General features: G+C 42.6%; 1 protein-coding gene across 11 annotated transcripts in view; it reads right to left on the bottom strand.

The window, feature by feature from the left end:
- SCAF8 (SR-related CTD associated factor 8) overlaps positions 1 to 4263 on the bottom strand; it is a 225003-nt gene extending 220740 nt beyond the window's left edge. For 10 of the 11 annotated variants that reach the window (XR_009263417.1, XR_009263418.1, XR_009263419.1 and 7 more), the window contains exon 1: positions 3684 to 4262. Coding sequence is in view for 4 of the 11 variants with exons in the window: in XM_058735749.1 (XP_058591732.1) it covers positions 3684 to 3713 (30 nt within the window). In the remaining 7 variants the exon portion in view is untranslated. Of the gene's footprint in view, positions 1 to 3683 lie in introns of all 11 variants that reach the window. The other variant, XM_058735751.1, reaches the window with a different exon arrangement.
- Positions 4264 to 14299: the final 10036 nt, after the last annotated feature.

The raw sequence follows: 14299 nt of genomic DNA, 5'->3' as shown, positions 1-14299 counted from the left end.
TTAGACCTCAATCTCATTGAACTCAAGATAACTAAGGAATTTACCACATAAAGGATCTTCTGACAGTGATTTTGAACACAGGGAAGGAGAGGGCACAGACTCCCTTTGAGAGATTATGGTGGGTAGGGGTGGGGGCAGCAGCACCTGTTGACCATGATTCAGAAACACGATGCATAAGGCATGAATTTTCAGACTGAAACTCATCCATGGTTTGTAAATTAAAAATCTATATTCTTAACTTGGGTTGCCTGGCTGGCTCAATCGATAGAGCATGTGACTCTAGATCTCAGGGTTGTGATGTCAAGCCCCACGTTGGATGTAGAGATTACTTAAAAATAAAATCTTAAAAAAAAAAATCAATATTCTTAACTTTCAAATCTCTGGTACTGTATGTCCCTATTTTCAAGCCAGTGCTGGAAGGGGGTCAATATTAAAAAACCTGAGAACTGGAGTGCCTGGGTGGCTCAGTCAGTTGAGGGTCCAACTGTTGGTTTCAGCTCAGGCCGTATCTCACAGTTTGTGAAATCGAGCTCCTCACGTTGGGCTCTGTGCCGACGGCATGGAGCCTGCTTGGGATTCTCTCTCCCTCTCTCTCTCTGCTCCTCTCCAGCTCTCCCACACATGCTCTCTCTCTCTCAAAATAAATAAACTTAAAAAAATAATAATAACCTGAGAATTAGCAAGCCATAAAACCTAAGCATTTCATATTTTAAATCAGGCTTTAAAAGCCAAATTCACTATAAGTAAACATTCTAAAACATCCTTTTCTCCTAATACTATAACTCAAGATTCTTTTTTTATTTTTACCCTTTACGATACATGATTTAATGGAAAATATTCATTACTGAACTATTTCCCATGACTATATGCTTGCTTGTAACAAAATTACTACAACAGCAAGCATTACATTCACAGAAACTATATTCAAAATCAGAAAAAAAGATTATGTATTTTGTGTTTAAAACAAAAAATGTATTCCTCTGAATCTTTTTCGACAGTACTTCCCTCCCCCAACACTCTATGACTCCATATTGCTATTTTTAAGCTAACTCCACATTCAAACATGGTGAAGTTTGAGCAGATTAGTAAATAAAAGTTGAAAGATTTTCTAACTTCTTTGAAACCCGTAGGGAGAAAGGGGAGCACACTACATACACTAAAATGGAACTACTACTGCCAATTTCAAATTCCTGTAAAGACTAGATGAGAAAACAGGTTAAATATACAGCTAGCCATGTAAATATTAGGCCCCCTATCCTTAATGGCAATACTAAATTGAAAAACTGATATACCATTTCTATTCCACTGTGCTCTATTGTGACGACCATAGTGTAGTTAACACCTTTACTCTATCACATGAGGGATCCTATTCAAAATTTTGTGGGGGGGGGGTGCTGGAGTGAGGGAAGATATATATTAGGAAACCCCTAGACAAACAGAAGAAACACCCATCAAAAAGGGGTGGGGTAGGAGCACCTGGCTGGCTCAGTCAGAAAGGCATGTGACTCTTGATCTCCGAGCTGGGAGTTCTAGCCCCACGTTGGATGCAGAGATTACTAAAAAATAAACTTAGAAAAAAAAAAAAAAGTGTGGGTGGGGGGTAAGTCAAATCACTGCACTGGAAATAAGAGAAAGGCTTTTTTTTAAAAAATATGTAATTCTTAAAACTTTAACATTCCATAGTGCTGTAACACAGTATGTAGCAAATAAAAAGGCTACATAGAGCTGTTTTCTTTCCTGCACAGCTGAGAAACTATTAGCAATAAATTGGAACATACAGTACCAATATTTTTTTCTTTTAGATTTTAAGCACTACATAGTATTGCTGAAAGAACCAAATTTTGTAGTTATTAGCTGTAAATTCATAAATAAAATGGAAAAAAGATTCCCAAGTCTACCACTCTGTTTATTAAATGGTTAAAAAAGAGAAAGAGGGGCGCCTGGGTGGCGCAGTCGGTTAAGCGTCCGACTTCAGCCAGGTCACGATCTCACGGTCTGTGAGTTCGAGCCCCGCGTCAGGCTCTGGGCTGATGGCTCAGAGCCTGGAGCCTGCTTCCGATTCTGTGTCTCCCTCTCTCTCTGTCCCTCCCCCGTTCATGCTCTGTCTCTCTCTGTCCCAAAAATAAATAAACGTTGAAAAAAAAAAAATTTTTTAAAAAAAAGAGAAAGAAAATCCAATACCAAAAAAGAAAATCCTTTATAAAAAAAAAAAAAAAAGTTTGTTTTCATCTGTGTCATTGCTGTGTACTGTAATATGGAGAGCCCAACTCACACGAATGTTATCTAACTTTTATTTAGCCTCTTTGCTAAGCTTCCCAAATGCCAATTCTTAAAAAAAAGAAAAGGAAGAAGAAATAAAAGAAAAAAAATGTAAGACAGTTTTAAAAAAAGCATTATCCTCTTCATATTCTCTTTTTTTTATACTTTTTTTTAAATTTGTTTTTAACATTTATTTATTTTTGAGACAGAAAGAGACAGAGCATGAAGGGGGGAGGGGCAGAGAGAGAAGGAGACACAGAATCGGAAGCAGGCTCCAGGCTCTGAGCCATCAGGCCAGAGCCTGACGCGGGGCTCGAACTCACGGACCGTGAGATCGTGACCTGAGCTGAAGTCGGACGCTTAACCGACTGCGCCACCCAGGCGCCCCTCCTCTTCATATTATCAACAGTAACATGTCTGGTATTTTAAAAGGTGAATATTTAAGATTTTGTTAATGACACTACTGAATAGAGTACCAGCACTTCCGCATCAGAAGTTCATAAAATTCATGCGACTTTAGTTAACATCACATTAAAATTCTTTCCAAGACAGATAAGGATAATTCTGGCTATGTAGATAGGTGCTCGTTATGTTTAATGTTTGCATTAAGATCTATTTACGTCGGAGTTTTAAAAAAATAACGTACTTTATTAAAACCTGTCTCCTTTCAGACTAGTGAATTCAATTAAATAGTGAAAACTGGACACCTGCTTTAAAATCTAGTGTTAGATTTGACATTATGAATGAGCCCGTGGGAAAGGCTTCCCCAACATCTTCCCTCTCCTGAAGCACAGACCTCTGCCTACCATTTGTGTCTTTATGCCCTAATGATGAGAGGAGGGACAAGTAACAATCCTGCGTCCCCATCAACCATTCTCTTAGCGTAAGTCCCTAGCTGGCAGGTTACCTAGCCAACAGTATCTCAAATATAAACAGTACGTACAACGTGACCATAGATCATCAACCCTGTTAGGTTCCCTTCCTGTACTACCCTCATCGGTGCCTGCCTCATTAAGGACCCCGAGGAAGTCTGGGCAGCGATGTCCGGCGTGCAGTTAAAATCCCGCAAGCCCACGAAAGAGGTGGGCGGGCCAGGCCTCGGCGGAACTGACCCCGAGAGACCAGCCAGGAGCCTCCGGGGGAGGGCCCAACGGGGCCTTCCCTCCAACCCCTAAGCCACTCAATAGGGCGCTGGAGACACCGGAACCTCCCTCCGCCCCGGGGCGGCCCTCCCCCAGCCCTCCCCTCGGACTCGGGGGAGGGGCGCGGGGCAGAGAAACACCCCTCCCCCTCCTCCCAGACACAGCTAGGCCGCCACTCGCCCCACCCTGGGAAATCCTGCAGGCCCGCACCCACCCGGCTCACGCGGGCCTCGTCCCGGTGGGAGGTATGGGTAGGAGGGGAAGCTAGACTGCAATACCAACCTCGCTATTGAAGGTTTTCACAGCCTCCATGTTGTCGGTGCGGAGGCCCCGAGCCCGGCGGCGGAAGAGGCGGCGGCCACTGCACTGGGTGGGAAGAGCGAGACGCGGGCGGCGGCGCCGCCGCGAGGAGGGGCGCCGGCGGGAGACCCGGCCGCTGCGACCCTGGGGCCGAAGCGGAAGGGCAAGCACTGGCAGGGAAAGACTCCCTCAGGGGCAGCGAGGCTCCGGCATGGCCGCTAGGGCGGGCGGAGCGCCGGTCTGGGGAACACAGGCGAGGCCGGGGCGGGTCGGCAGCGGGCGGGGGAGGGGCTGGGCCGCGGCGCCTTCTCTTCTCAGCCCCGCTCGGTCTCGGTCCTCCGCCCTCTAGCCCCGTCCCCTACACTCCCCACCCCCTCCTTCTTCTTCCTTCGTCAGACTCCTGTTTCACCTCCCCGCCGCTCGGGCCGCAGGAACCAGCAGCGCACAGCGAAGACGGAGGAGGAAGCGCTGGCAGCAGCGGCTGCGGCATCCAATATGGCGGACGCGAGTCGGGCCGCGCAGCTCGGAGATCCGCGGCGCCGGCCAGCGCGCCCCCTGGTGACTGGACCGCGCGGGCCCGAGCGGCCGCGCGGAAACCAACGAGCCAGCTCGGGCCAGAGCGTCGCCGCCCGGAGGTCCCGCTCCGCTCGGCCCGGGGCGGCCAGCTCCTCGCCCCCTCCTCGCGCCTTACAGACGCGGGAGCGAGCGCTGCGGCCGCGTGGGGCGCCGCGGCCCGCCCTTGGAGGGCCCTGCAAAGCGTTTCTCTGAGAAATGCCAAAGTGTCCCCGTAACACGACAAGTTTGGGAAATAATGTCCACGTTTCGGTTGTTTGCATGTGGATTGGCCCCTTTACGTGAGATGCTGGGTTCACGTGCCTTTGAGAACTTCACTGGACAGTGGCCTAAAGGTTAACAGCCAAGAGAAAAGTTCCTAGTCATTCATTTATTTAGTAACGATGAGTCCATGCATTTTAATAGCGTCTTGAGGAAATGTGAGAAACAAAAGCCTCGGATCCGGATGGGGGCAGGGGGACGAGGGAAGCACGCACACAGCCAGCAAGCAGCTCCGAGCAGGAAATGCACGCTGCATAAAATCCAGGGGGACTGGTGCACAGACAATGAGAGCATTTGTCTGTGCGGCGGGAAGCGGGTCCCAGGTGCACGAGATTTGTATAGGTGAAAGGGAAACTCATTTTTAATGGCAGATGAATTATTTTAAAGGAATTTTGCCCTTGGTTGTTTGGAGTTGAAACGGTGAATACAATATTCGTGATGAAAAGGGAGATGCTGCTAGCAAAATGCCTGTTCTCACTTTGTGCAATGTAAAATAACCAATACCAAATTAAAAGCAAAATTTATTGAAATTAAAAGTTAGGGGTGTACCACCGAACCCCAAACGCTGCAGTCCTCTTGCTGAGAGTCTTTTTTTCAGCAGTCACCTCCCAAGTTCACTCAAAGGAACGGGAGGAAAATGGCAGGATTTTATGCTGGGGGATTGTTGGTCTCAAGGTACTTTGGTAAGAGCTGAGCCCAGAGCCTATGAAACGGAGAGGCATGCCCTTCTTGATTCCCTAGGGTCTAGGTCTACTCATTAACAACTTTAACATGGGGGCTGGCTACTTAAAAGGTAAAAAGGGCAACTTTTTCATCAGTAAGAGCTTATATTTCTACCTTCAAAACCTCAAATGTGGTCACAAAGTGCTCCATGTCCTTTGGCCTCCAATCCTCATAGGCCTAGCGCTTATGATCTCTTGGCCAACAATTGTTATAGCCTCCTAACTGGTCCCCTGCTTGTCGTCCTAAAATTCATTCTCCAAACTAGCCAGAAGGACTTTTTTTTTTTTTTAACACAACTCAGATGAGGTCACTTCCTTGCTTAAATCCCTTTACAATTTTCCTATTGCTCTTCAGATATTGTCATAACCTTTTACCAGGGCCTGAAGGCCCTGCCTCCCAGGGCTCATGCTACTCTGCCTTCCTATCTCCACTCTGTCTACCCTGGCCTCCTTTCTGTTCCTGGGCAACACTAAGCATTTTCCTACCTAGAACACTTGTATGTGTCCCTTCCCTCTGGGATGCTGATGCCGGGATTCTTTTCATAGTTGACTCATCCTGTCCTAGAGGTGAGGTCTCTCCTAATCAGTCCATCTAAAGTAAAAGTAGTGTGCTAAATTTGCACAATTACCCTACTCAGTTCTATTCAGACCAGATGCTAAAGCTCAACATCCACTGCTTTGGCCTGTCGGGGATTATTTATTCAGTCATTCATTAATGAATGTTGACTGAATTACCTAGGCCTGAGAGAGTAAAATGCAATACAGGCTAAAGAATAAAGCCAGTTGTTAATATGTTACATGGCTTGATTTTATAAAGCTTCCACGCCAGAAAGATAGCAAAGGGCATACTTTGATCAAGAGAAGGAAAAGAAGAGGGAAAAAGTAGAGGACAGCCTGAGCACTGAGATGAGAAGGAAGTAAAGCAAGAGGAAAAGTAGAGAAAGATCAGAGGAGCTACAGGGAGTCTGGAGGAGGCCCAGTGCAACAACTAAGTACGATGTTTTGCACAACCACGCATACCTCTACAATGTGAACATGACAATACCCATATCTATAGTGTATGTACGTGTGTGTATTAGTTAGGGTTCCAATTCCCAGTGTGACAAAACAAACCAATCTAAGTTAACTTCAGCATACAAGAATTCACTATTAGGATGTGGGTAGGTTTTGTCCTTGATTCCAAAGTCAGGAATGCAGATGGGCCTAGGAAACCAGAATACAGAAACCCTAAACAGCACCCTAATCTCTGCTTACCTGCTTTCATTTTCTTTCTGTTACTTTATCCAAATCTGTTTCACTAGTGAGATAGGACTTATGTTCCTGGCTTTATAGTTCTAAACACCTAGAGGACTTGACTGAACACTTCACTTTCCCGCTTTCAAATTCCAAGGGAAGGAGATGGAATTTAATTGATCCAACTTGGATTAGGTGACCATCACCAAAAAACTTAAGGCCATTAATTCATATTTTGAAGAAGAATGATAGGGGAAATAGTAGGCAGAAGTATTCCTGCCCCTGGAAGAGATATGCCCATTATAAATGATGAAACTCACAATTTAGAGTTTGTGACATTCTCTTCTGAATGTGGTATCATGGGCCTGTCCCTTCGGATTTAGTCATTTCTGGGAATAACTCATAGGCTCCAATTAGCCGAAAGGTCAGAGTCTAGAGCAGCACTCACCACAGCACTTTCTGGGATCATGGGAATGTTCTACATCTGTGTCACCCAAGTCAGTAGCACTAGCTCTATGTGACTATTATGTACTGGAAATGTGGCTCGTGCAACTGAGGGAAAGAATTTTTATTTTTTATTTCACTCTAACTGATTCAAGTTTAAATGTGTGCTAGTGACGACCAGATTGGAAAGCAGAGGTCTAGCTAGAGAGGACTTGCTCCTGTGGATAGGGCACTTCCTAGGTACAAGGGAATAGTTGTGAGATGACACGAAGCAAAAATCAACTTAATTATCAGCTATCAGAAGTAACAATATGTGTATATAAGGGTTTTTTTTAATGTTTATTTTTGAGAGAGACAGAGCGTGAGTGGGGGAGGGGCAGAGAGAGGGAGACACAGAATCCAAAGCAGGCTCCAGGCTCTGAGCTGTCAGCACAGAGCCCGACGTGGGGCTCGAACTTGGGAATGGTGAGATCATGACCTAGGACGAAGTCAGATGCTTAACCAACTGAGCCACCCAGGTGCTCCCGTATATGAGTTTTTGTTTTTGCTTTTGTTTTTAACTGGGACAAAAACCTGGAGCATTGTTTAAACCAAAACTCATTCCCATCCAATGGGGGGGGGGGGGGATGAAAACTTGAGGATCCTTAGAAAACATTCTGGAATGGCTTGGGAAATAAAGGTATAGAAAACAAATGGGATATTATACAGTCAATAGAAATGATTAGACTTGGGGAATGGCATGGTGGTTCCTCAAAAATTAAACATAGAATTACCATATGATACACCAAGTCCACTAATGGGTAAATGCCCGAAAGAATGGAAAGAAGGGACTTGAACAGATATTTTTACACCCATGTTCATAGCAGCACTATTCACAATAACTAAAAGGTGGCAACAGCCCAAGCATCCATTGATTGATGAATGGATAAGTAAGATGTGGTATATTCACATATAATGGAGTATTATTTAACTTGAAAATGGGAGGGATTTCTGACACCACAACATGCATGAACCTTGAAGACATTATGCAGAGTGAAGTAAATAAGACACAATGAGACAAATATTACATGATTCCACTCATATAAGGTACCTAGAATAGTCAGATTCATGGAGACTGAGTAGATCGTGGTTGCCAGGGGAAGGCAGGAATGGGGAGTATAGAGTTCATCTGGGGATGATGAAAAAGTTCTGGAGATGGATGGTGATGATGGTTGCACAACAATGTGAATGTACCTAGTGCTACAGAAATGTACATTTTAAAATACTTAAAATGATAAATTTTATGTCAGGTATATTTAACCACAGTAATTTTTTAAATGGTTAGAATAAGAAATATGGGAAATGCATTTGATAGACTACTAAGTACACAGGAGTAAGATAAACTGTTAATGTATTTTAGCTCTAAAAATACATATGCAAAAAGTGAAAAACTATATTTGAAAAGTATTTTAGTGTGCCGGGATTGTGAGGTGTTTTTTTTTTTTTTTAAGATTTTATTTTTAAGTAATCTCTACACCCAGTGTGGGGTTCCAACTCAACCCCAAGATCAAGAGTCACATGCTCTACCAACTGAGCCAGCCAGGCACCCCTTTACAATAATTCAATCTTGTTGTATCTCATTTTTTTTTAATGGGCACGCTCTAATTCACCAAACTTGATACTGAAACCAAGTGGTATAAGAGGGTCGTAAGACACTGAAGATACAAAGTAAACATTTTGCTTTCACCAGCTTAAATTAAGTAGCAATTTTGAGTTTGGTAGGTGTGTTCCATTGTCTGTTAAAGGGTGGCTCTTCAAATGGCTGAAGGTAAAACAGAACATATCATCACCAGTAGTAGCAGTAGTCAAAGACCAAGGAAAACTTCTACATTTCCAGGCTCCATAGTGTAACTATCGATTTAAACTGAACGTTTCCCCTTCCAACGAATAAACCAGCAGATTCACGTCTTTGCCCTCACAATGAATCTTTCCTTACTTCTAACACACACACTCCTGATCCAAATTATTTGCTTGGCCTACAAACACAACCTTCACTTGTTGCCCCCAGACTTTCTGAGGGAACACTACTGCAAGTTGCCTGTGAGAAGGGGGTATTTTGCCCACCTTAGAGTTTTATGCCACTGCTGTGAAATGAAAGAGCGTGTGATGACTACACAAATTTATGTTCATTTCACGTCATTGAGGAAGGGACCAAATTATTTTGCTGTTATAGAGAAGGCTCAGGTTGTGATAAAAGAGGTTATATTGCCCAAAAGGCATTGACTTATGTCCCTAGACATGGTCGAACATTCTGCTACAAACACCTGTTGTTTTTTTTTAAAGTGTTTCCTTTTATTTATTTTTTTTAAATTTTTTTTTATTTATTTTTGAGACAGAGAGAGACAGAGCATGAACAGCAGAGGGGCAGAGAGAGAGGGAGACACAGAATCCAAAGCAGGCTCCAGGCTCTGAGCTGTCAGCACAGAGCCCGACGTGGGGCTCGAACTCACGGACCTCGAAATCACGACCTGAGCTGAAGTTGGACGCTTAACCGACTGAGCCACCCAGGCGCCCCAAACACCTGTTTTAAGAAGGTACAATGATGGGTGGCGTCAAGGTGGCCCTTGAAATGAGGCCTCATGGGGTTTCAATAAATTGCGATCACTGTGTTTCTCATATGTTGATAAATAGTAAGTTAACTTAATATATGCAGAGTAGATCAGTGCCTCATAGACAAATTAAAGATAATCAAACACACTGGAGTCTGATATACACCACTAGAATGCAAATGAGTTAATTTACCATTTTTTATGTCTTTTTTTTTTTTTTTTTTTTTTTGCACAGAGGGGGAGAATGCACAAGAAGGAGAGAGGGGAAGAGAGAGAGAGAGAGAGAGAGAGAGAGTGTGTTTTAAGCAGGCTCCAATCTCAGTGTAGAGCCTAATGCAGGGCTCGATCTCATGACCATGAGATCATGACCTGAGCTGAAATCAAGAGTCAGATGCTTAACCAACTGAGCCACGCAGGTGTCCCTACTATATCACTTTTAAGTGACTAGAATTCTCCTACTATTCAAGACAAAGTTTTTCCTATCAAGATGCCTGGGAAACAAATAATCTGAAGGTTACTTTGAATCAGTAAATGCCAAAAAGGAACTTTAGTGACTAGAACTTCTATATCCTTCTCCACAACATATACCCAAGCTTTAGTGTTCCTTTTTCCTAGACTGTACTGAATAAACACTGCAAACATCTCTAGTATCTCTTTTGTTTTTAGGCTGATATCTCTTGGCTAAATTTTTTTTTAAGTTTATTTATTTTCAAAGAGACAGACACAGCGTAAGCAGGGGAGGGGCAGAGAAAGAGGGAGAGAGAAAGAATCCCAAGCAGGCTCCACACTGTCAGCACAGAGCCCAATGTAGGTCTTGAACTCATGAAACCATGAGATCATGACCTGAGCCGAAACTGAGAGTCAGAAGCTTAACCAACTAAGTCACTCAGGCACCCCTTTTGGCTAAATTTAATGCCTATAGTAAGACTAGCAGAATCACGGTCTTCTGAAGACCTAACTCTATCCGTTCTATATTAATTTTATAGATTTTAATACAAATGTGAAGGTTCTCAAGGTGTTTTTTTTTTTAAATCAGTTTTGAATGATGCTATGGGCTGAATTGTGTCTCCCAAAAGACATATGTTGAAGTCCAAATGCACAAGTACTTCAGAATGGAACCGAATTTGGAGATAGGGTACTTCCCCTGCCAGCTTGCATTCATTTATTTACTTATCTACCTATCTATCTATTTTAAAATAAGCTCCATGCTAGGGGTGCCTGGGTGGCTCAGTAGGTTAAGTGTCTGATTCTTGACTTCAGCTCAGGTCATGATCTCCTGGTTTGTGAGTTCAAGCCCCACATTAGGCTCTGTGTTGATAGTGTGGAGCCTGTCCCTCCCCTCTCCCTCTCTCTCTGCCTCTCTCCTGCTTACTCTCTATCTCTCTCTCTCAAAATAAATGAAAACAAACTTAAAAAAACAAACATAAAAAATAATAAAATGGGCTCCATGCCCAATATGAGGCTTGAACTCACAACCCCAAGATTAAGAGTCGCATGCAGAGCCAGCCAGGTGCCCCTCCCCCTGCCAACTTTTTTGAGGTATGACTGAACAATAAAAATTGTATGTATTTAAGGTATACAATATGATATTTAGATATATGTATACATTGTGAAGTGATTAGCACAATAAAACTAATTAACATATCCATTACCTTACATAGTTTCCACGTGTGTGTGTGTGTGTGTGTGGTAAGAACACTTGAGATTTACTCTTACCAAATTTCTTTTTTTTTCTGTTTATTTATTTAATTATCTATCTATCTATCCATCTATCTATTTAAGTAAACCCTACATCCAACATGGAACTCAAACTCATGAGCCAGACCAAGAGTCACATGCTCTTCTGACTGAGCCCGCCAGGACCCCCTCTTAGAAAATTTCAAATATACTTTATATTATTATTAACTGTAGTCATCATGCTGTACATAAGGCTTCTAGAACTTATTCATCTTATAATTGAAAGTTTGTACCCTTTGGTCAATACTTACCCCCTTGCTCCCCAATCTCTGGAAACCACCATTCTCTCCGTTACTATGAATTCAACTTTATTCTATTATTTTTAAAGTTTTATTAATTTAAGTAATTGCTACACCCTACATGAGGCTCAAACTCACGCCCCCAAGATCAAGAGTTGCACGTTCCTCCAACTGAGTCAGCCAAGCATTCCTGCTACGAGCTCAACTTTCTTTTAGATTCCACCTGTAAGGGAGATGATGCCATATTTGTCTTTGTATGCCTGGCTTATTTCATTTAGCATAATGTCCTCTAGGTTCATCCATGTGGTCACAAAGGGCAAGATTTCCTTCTTTCTCATGGCTGAATAAAATTTCATATACATATATACATATATATGTATATACCATATCTTCCTTATCCATTTTCTGTCAACAGACACTCAGTTTGTTTCCATATCTTGGCCACTCTGCATAATGCTGCAATGAACACAGAAGTGTAGCTATTTCTTCTAGACAGTGATTTTATGTCCTTAGAACATATACACAGAAGTAGAATTCCTGCATCATACGGTAGTTCCTTCTTAGTTTTCTGAGGAATCTCCATACTATTTTCCATAGTGCCTACACCAATTTACATTCCCACCAACAACGCACCAGGGTTCCCTTTTCTCCACATCCCCACCAACGCTTTTTACGTTTTGTCTTTTTGGTAATAGTCGATCTTACCAGTGTGAGGTGGTATCTCACTGAGGTTTGATTTGTATTTCCTTCATGACTAGTGACACTGAGCATCTTCTGAGTCTTCTTTGGGAAAATGTCTATTTAGTCCTCTGCCCATTTTTTAATCATATTATTTGCTTTTTTGACATTTAGTTGTGTAAGTTCTTTACATATTTTCGATATTCACCTTTAATCAGATGAATGATTTGCAAGTATCTTCTCCCATTCAATAGGCTGCCTTTTTGTTTTGTTGATTTCCTTCACCATGCAAAAACTTTTTAGTTTGAGGTAATCCTACTTGTTTATTTTAGCTTTTGTTGCCCTTGCTTGAGGATACTGGTGCAAAGAATATATTGCTAAGACCAATGTCTGTTTTCTTCTAGGAGTTTGATGGTTTCAGGTCTTGCCTTCAAGTCTTTAATCCATTTTGAATTTAAATGGAATTTGGGGTGTTTGGATGGCTCAATGGGTTAAGTTTCCCACTCTTGATCTCAGCTCAGGTCTTGATCTCAGGGCTGTGAGTTCAAGCCCCATGTTGGGCTCCGCATTGGGCATGAAGGCTACTTTAAATAGATAGGTAGATAGATAGATAGATAGATAGATAGATAGATAGATAGATAGATATAGAATCTAATCAGGGAGGGCTTCCTAGAGGCAGAACACATTGGTGCATAGTTTAGGATCTCCAGGCTTAGCTCCTTAGTCCTTTAGCCATTTAATTTCCTTCAGACAGTTGACAATTTAAAATGATGAATTTCAGGGGTGCCTGGGTGGCTCAGTTGATTAAGCGTCCAACTTTGGCTCAGGTCATGATCTCACGGTTCGTTGGTTTGAGCCCCACGTCAGGCTCTGGGCTGGAGCCTGGAGCCTGCTTCAGATTCTGTGTCTCCCTCTCTCTCTGCCCCTCCCCTGCTCATGCTCTGTCTCTACCTCAAAAATAAATAAAACATTAAAAATTTTAAAAATAAAAAAATAAATATGATGAATTTCATTGTCAAAATAAAATGATGAATTTTAGCAGAATGGCAGATCAGATTTCCTACACACTTTTGTTGCATAACAACTAGTAATGATGGTTAAGATGCTTAAATTTTCTTTTCAAGTGCATCGCTGAAATGATATAAAGTAATTGGCATAAAATAAGCAGTTCTCAGATGCCAAGAAATAAGATAGTATTTAAATGCCAGTCCCTGGGGCGCCTGGGTGGCGCAGTCGGTTAAGCGTCCGACTTCAGCCAGGTCACGATCTCGCGGTCCGTGAGTTCGAGCCCCGCGTCAGGCTCTGGGCTGATGGCTCGGAGCCTGGAGCCTGTTTCCGATTATGTGTCTCCCTCTCTCTCTGCCCCTCCCCCGTTCATGCTCTGTCTCTCTCTGTCCCAAAAATAAATAAATAAAAATAAAATAAAATAAAATAAAAATAAATGCCAGTCCCTGATGTTACTAAGCTTTGATTTTGATCTCTATTCAAGATATGTACACAGGACTTGAGATGACCACATTATGGAGTCTTATAAGAGAACCTTGAATAATGCTTAAATGTCAAGGGCAACATCATCAGTGAAGTGGTTGAAGATGTAAAGGGAGGGGAAAAACACAAACACAAACTTACCCAAAGATGAGGGTGGGGAGGGACAGGCAGGGGCAGCAGGAAAATTTGCCTGGATCAACACTGGAGCAGAGGAAAGACAGGGAAAAATTTTCCCTGAGAATTTACAGCCTTTGTGCATGTTTTTGGTTCCATTCATAATACCTGGGTGATGTATAAAACTTCAAGCAAATTATTTCAAGTTGGTACTAGGTTGACATTCCTCCAGGCAACTGAGAAAATAACTGCAAATTCTTTCTGGAGGAAAGCAACTTCAACCTACCCTACAAAGAAATCTGGCAAGTGAAGATCTGTTGAAAATAAAATTATAATTGAACAAATAAACAAAACAGAAAAACAAAGCATCAGGAGTAACAGGAACAGAAACGTAAGACAGTGGAATCAGACCAACATGAAGTTTAGATGATGGTGTTGACAGATTTGGAATGCAAATTTTTCATAGGTTTCCTGGAATATGATGGATTAGGTGATTCAGACTAGTCCTGTTACTGTAAATT

This window comes from Neofelis nebulosa, chromosome 6 (assembly GCF_028018385.1).
Source record: "Neofelis nebulosa isolate mNeoNeb1 chromosome 6, mNeoNeb1.pri, whole genome shotgun sequence".
Taxonomy (NCBI): Eukaryota; Metazoa; Chordata; class Mammalia; order Carnivora; family Felidae; genus Neofelis; species Neofelis nebulosa.
The sequence above is the reverse complement of the archived record's forward strand: the minus strand, read 5'-3'. Positions and strand labels throughout refer to the sequence as shown.